Source organism: Megalobrama amblycephala, linkage group LG17 (assembly GCF_018812025.1).
Source record: "Megalobrama amblycephala isolate DHTTF-2021 linkage group LG17, ASM1881202v1, whole genome shotgun sequence".
In the NCBI taxonomy this organism is placed as follows: Eukaryota; Metazoa; Chordata; class Actinopteri; order Cypriniformes; family Xenocyprididae; genus Megalobrama; species Megalobrama amblycephala.
Genome location: NC_063060.1, coordinates 691,893 through 698,262, shown reverse-complemented (window position 1 = coordinate 698,262; position 6,370 = coordinate 691,893). Strand labels below are relative to the sequence as shown.

At 34.3% G+C, this 6,370-nt stretch overlaps 1 protein-coding gene across 10 annotated transcripts in view; it reads right to left on the bottom strand.

Moving 5' to 3' along the window:
• Positions 1-3,926: 3,926 nt before the first annotated feature.
• The window catches only part of LOC125250592 (receptor-type tyrosine-protein phosphatase mu-like), a 230,570-nt gene continuing 228,126 nt past the window's right edge, over positions 3,927-6,370 (bottom strand). For all 10 annotated transcript variants that reach the window (XM_048163240.1, XM_048163241.1, XM_048163242.1 and 7 more), the window contains one exon: positions 3,927-5,162. In XM_048163240.1, the coding sequence (XP_048019197.1) occupies positions 5,109-5,162 (54 nt within the window). In that variant the 3' untranslated portion in view covers positions 3,927-5,108. The remainder of the gene's footprint in view (positions 5,163-6,370) is intronic.

Below are 6,370 nucleotides of genomic sequence, written 5' to 3'. Positions count from 1 at the left end.
TGTACAAAAAATAATATAATTTTATATAAATTATGCTTTATAACATTTTCCTGATTTTAGCAGAATATATATATATATATATATATATATATATATATATATATATATATATATATATATATATATATATGTTACTTTTTCCTAACTCCAGTTCTTACATTTTCATACAGACTTTAGTGGCGTTAGTGACATAAAGGCTCCTGATCCGTGGGTCCATCACAGGTCAGATCTCGGTCGGCTCGTGTTGGCTAAGCTGGTGATGTGGGTTATATTTAACTAGTGTTAACCCTGTGGAATGTCAAACTCAAGCTCTGATTACAAACTCACACTCGCTTTCCTCATTACAGTCAGTCTTAATGAGCGCAGGACACAAATCAAACAGCAGAATCTGCATGAGGACGGATGTTTTATGTTTGAATTTCTTTGTCATTTCCATTAATGATGCTGCAATTAGTGCGACACTGTGTGTGTGTGTGTGTGTGTGTGTGTGTGTGTGTGTGTGTGTGTGTGTGTGTCTGTGTGTGCTTGTTTTGTCTATACTTGTGAGGACCAAATGTCACTTGGTTGTGAAAGTATTTCACAATATATTTATATATATAAACTATGGTGTTGACATGAAAAGAAAGCACATTTGACTGGTCCTTACTAGTTTAAAATCTGCCAAAAGAAGTTTTTATTTAAATTGAGTGATGGTCACATGTTTCTGTGATGGGTTTAGGAGTAGGGGTTGGGTTATGTGATAGAAAATATTATTAACCTGATATAAAATCAGTGGAAGTCTATGCAATGTTTTCACTAAGATACCAAAACAAACCCGCGTGTGTGTGTGTGTGTGTGTGTGTGTAAAGGCCTTCAACTAATGAAGAAGTAACAGGGAAGTTAAAGGATTAGTTCACTTTCAAATTAAATTTTCCTGATAATTTACTCTCCTCCATGTCATTCGAGATGTTCATGTCTTTCTTTCATCAGTGGAAAAGAAATGAAGGTTTTTGATGAAAACATTCCAGGATTTTTCTCCATATAGTGGACTTCAATGGGCACCAAACGGTTGAAGGTCAAAATTACAGTTTCAGCTTCAAAGAGCTTTAAACGACCCCAGACGAGGAATAAGAGTCTAATCTAGAGAAACCATCGCTCATTTTCTAAAAACTGCAACTGTATATGCTTTATAAACACAAATTAACGGCTTGTACGTGCTTCCGCTTTCCGTATTCCTCAAAAAGCTTACGCTGTATGTCCTACACCTTCCCTATTCTACTTACGGAACATCAATTAAAACACTGTAAACCCGAACACTCAAAATACTTAATAGGTTTGAGTAGGACAAACTTAAATTGAACAAATTAGTTCAGTTAAATTAACTGCTATGAGTATTTAGCACTTTCTTTTTCTTGTGAATTCACAGCACTGATATATTTCAAGTAAACAGAACTGTTTCATTGTTTTGAGTTGTATGAACTCATTTCTTTTAATTTAGACTAACTTGAGTTTAACTGAAACTGGGATTTCCATTTCTTACCATGCTTTGCCATGGCACTCAAAAGTGAGAGTAAATGCTAAAATTAAGTGTTATATAATGTTTTTTTTGTGTACGATTAATGGTAAGGGAGATTTAGTAGTGATTAATTTTTAGAGAGTTTTTAGAGAGTTCATCTTGGTGATGCGCTTAGTTTGAGAGCAGGTAAGTTACATGTTTAAAGATGTTTAGTATACTATGCTATTGTTAACATGTTAGCAGATTAACAGGTTGGCATTTTCTTAGGGTTTAAGTAAATAACTCGTTTGATTTGCAAGAACGCAAAATAAAAAAATAAACTAAATATTTTATGTTAATTGCTATCAAAATGTATGAGTTAGCTAACTTAATACTTCAAGTTAGGAGAAATTAACATGCATGAGTACTACAAACTCAAAACTTGATAGTTCTGCTTACTTAAAATTGGGAACATCATAACTCAAATAATTTCATGTAACTGATTACCTCAAATTTTTTGAGTTAGCCCAACTTACAGTGAATATCAGCACTTAAATGTGTGTTTGTTCCTCATTCAGAAGATGGAGCACACTGTGAACAAACCATATGCACTGCTGTTATGATATATTATAATTTTGGGAACATTAATCCACATTCACTTTAATTGTGAAAAAGATGTTTATGTGAATGTTCATACACTGCAAAAAGTAATACGCTCCATCTACTCAATAAAACTGTGGAGCAGATTACATGCAATATTATTAATTAAATTCAACATGTAAGAATTGAGTTAGAATTAAATCAAATGAATTCCTTAAAAGTCGAAATGTGTAAAATAAGCAAACACCATTACAAAAACCACAACCTGACATAAAGCGCAAAGAGTCAAACTGCCCAACTAAACGAAACACCAACAACATTTTCAATAAAATCAACATCTAAAACTCTGTTAATTCTTGTGTTTCTCTTTCCTTCAGTGATTCTGCTTGTTATCATGTCTGTTATTCAGATATTTTTGTTTAAATTTAACTTAAAGGAATTAATTTGATTAATTCTAACTCAATTCTATTTGTTGAATTTAAAAATATTGCTTGTAATCTGTTGCCAAAACTTTATAGAGTTCTGCTTTGAAACGATATGTATTGTGAAAAGCGCTATACAAATAAAATGTAAATATAGGGTATTGCTTTTTACAGTGTATAGAACAGCATCTTATCTTGTTCCATATGTCACGATTTCTCCTGATTATTTTGATATTCTTTTGTCCTGCTGTTTCTGGTTTTCATTTTCTGTAGTTTAGTTCCTGTTAGCCTTTGTTTCCATGACAACTCATTACTCACACCTGTTCCTCATTAGCCTGTGTTTCAGTCTTCGTTATCAGTCGTTGTCTTTACTTTGTAAAGCTGTTGCGTCTCCTGTTTCATCTGTGGATCTATTTGTGTCTCCCTGTTTGGATTCTCATCGTCTGTTTTCACTGTTTGGATTATCTTTTTTTTGTTGAATAAAACTGCTTGCAATCATTTCCTCTCTTCCCTGCGTTCCAGTAACAGCAGAAGAACCAACATGATGGTGAGTAAATGATGACAGGACCTCAAAAACACTTTAACTACATTAGTTTAACACTTGTTTAGCTTCAGTTTCATGCCCGTTTCTGCCACATAAGAAAAAAACATGCTTTTGTAAATCAGTTATGGCATAATTATGAGTCATAATTTTGACTAAGACCATTTCAATTCTTTTATCTAATCAGTGACCTTTTAAGACAATTTAATTTTTTAATCTAATAGGTGATGCATCAATTTTAATTTTTTAATAAATGACATCAATTTCATTTTTTTAAATCTAATAATTGACTATTTCAATGTTTTAATCTAATAATTATGACTTTAAGACCATTTTAATTTTTTAATCTAAAAAGTGACTTGCGTCAACTTCAACTTTTTAATCTATTAAATGACTCTTTACTGAGTAATATTATTTAACAACATGTACTTACTGTAGAGTTAGGGTTTGGTTTAGAGTTAGTTACTTGTAAATATGCATAATTTACTGTTATTTCTACAGTAAGTGCATGTAGTAACGTGTAATTTTTTAATCTAATAATTGATTTTTAAGACAATTTCAGTTTTTTAGTCTAATAATTATGACTTTTTAAGTCATTATTTTGACTTTTTATGTCATAATTATGACTAATCAAGGCATGATTTTCTTATTTTGCAGTAATGGGCTTCCATAGTTGTAACTTGCAAAACTTGCAAAAATGTTTTTTTTTTTAATTGTTTTTTTTAACTTTGACTGAAACATTATTTACAATAAGGTTAACATTATAGTTAACTAAAATAATTCTAAAGCATTTATTAATCTTACTTAATGTCTACACTTGCTAATACATGATTAAAATCAAATGTTTTTTCATATTATTAAATGGACCTGAACTGACATGAACTAACAATGAAAAGCTGTATTTTTATTATGAAAAATGGATAAAATAGTAGAAATGAAAGACTGTAGCGAGTTATGAACAGGCAGACATTTGTTGATCCATACAATATATTTGATCATGTACAATATGAACTCAATACAAGATGATTGTCCTGAATAAATATCACAGCACACCTCAAATATTTACAGTATAAACAAACAATATTAAAAATACATGTGCAAACAATAAGACGAAAAGAAAAGATGCGTAAAGAATGAGCGATGGGAAGCTTTGGATCCATGATGTCATTTCTTCGTATGTTATGATGTTTTCATATGTTATACAATTTACACAACAAAATGCCACTCAAACACTTGCGCGCGGGTTATTTCTGCGTTATTTCGTCCAGTTCAACCAGCAGGAGGATTTCATTGAATCGCCATCATTCTGTTCAGCACAAACATGCCTCATTAATATGTAAATTAGGCTCATTACAGACTGTGACATATTCATGAGGATCCTCAGAATTGCAACTTTGCGTTCAGCAGTAATTTTGTGATTCCTTTAGTGAATCGCAGACAGTGTGTGGAAATAAACGACACTTCATTCTGGTGGATCAGAACATAAAACACTTCTTCTTCCTGTCTTGTTTTCCAGCACAAATATCTAAACATTCTAAAATCAAGATAAATTTACTGGAGAAGAGAAATGACTGAAGATATTAAATCCTGTTTTGACATCTCTTCTCTTCTCTGATGACGAGGGCGGAGCAACCCGTCACTCACATGAGATCCACTAATAGCAAACCACAACCATCCAATCAAAATCAAGCCCTACATTTGTTCTTGTTTGCGAAGCATTTCACTCCTATATGCGGCACAATAGAGTAGAAAAGATGAGCGCAACATTAATGACGACTTTAATATCTTCAGTCATTTCTCTTCTCCAGTAAATGTATCTTGATTTAAGAATGTTTAGATATTTGTGCTGGAAAACAAGACAGAAATAAGTCTGGAGCGAAGCGCTTGAGAGCAGGAGACGTCAGACTGGATTCAGCGGGAAACGGAGGCAGGAGTTGAATCTGCTCTTCACAGTCTTGATGAAGTTTTCTTTTTAAAGATATACAAGCCAACTGTACACACACACACACACACACACACACACACACACACACACACACACACACACAGTCTCTGCTGGAGTTCGGAGCCGTTAGCCTGTGTTCAGATACTCCAACGCCACTTCATAGCAGAACTTGTACTGATCCTAGAGAAAGACACGAAACGACAGCTGTAAGACACGTGCTGATACGCACAACTCTAATATGACAACAAAATCAAACAGGAATTTTGAATCTGGCTTTATCCAATGTTCAGATTAAGTTCTGTAAATGTATGCAAATTAGTGCATATTTAATTAGATAATGCCTCATTTGGGTTAAAACATTCCATTTGCTGGGTTAAAACAACTCAATCACTGGGTTAAAACAACCCAATCGGTGGGGTTAAAACAACCCAATTGCTGGGTTAAAACCACCCATTCGCTGGGTTAAAACATCCCATTCACTGGGTTAAAACAACCCATTCGCTGGGTTAAAACATCCCATTTGCTGGGTTAAAACATTACATTTGCTGGGTTAAAACAACTCAATCACTGGGTTAAAACAACCCATTCGCTGGGTTAAAACATTCAATTTTCTGGGTTAAAACAACTCAATCACTGGGTTAAAACAACCCATTCGCTGGGTTAAAACATTCCATTTGCTGGGTTAAAACATCCCATTCACTGGGTTAAAACAACCCATTCGCTGGGTTAAAACATCCCAATTGCTGGGTTAAAACATCCCAATTGCTGGGTTAAAACCACCCATTCACTGGGTTAAAACAACCCATTCGCTGGGTTAAAACATCCCAATTGCTGGGTTAAAACATCCCAATTGCTGGGTTAAAACCACCCATTCACTGGGTTAAAACAACTCAATCACTGGGTTAAAACAACCCAATCGGTGGGGTTAAAACAACCCAATTGCTGGGTTAAAACCACCCATTCGCTGGGTTAAAACATTCCATTTGCTGGGTTAAAACATCCCATTCGCTGGGTTAAAACATCCCATTCGGTGGGGTTAAAACAACCCAATTGCTGGGTTAAAACAACCCAATTGCTGGGTTAAAACCACCCATTCGCTGGGTTAAAACAACCCAATTGCTGGGTTAAAACCACCCATTCGCTGGGTTAAAACATTCCATTCACTGGGTTAAAACAACCCATTCGCTGGGTTAAAACATCCCAATTGCTGGGTTAAAACATCCCAATTGCTGGGTTAAAACCACCCATTCACTGGGTTAAAACAACCCATTCGCTGGGTTAAAACATCCCAATTGCTGGGTTAAAACCACCCATTCACTGGGTTAAAACAACTCAATCACTGGGTTAAAACAACCCAATCGGTGGGGTTAAAACAACCCAATTGCTGG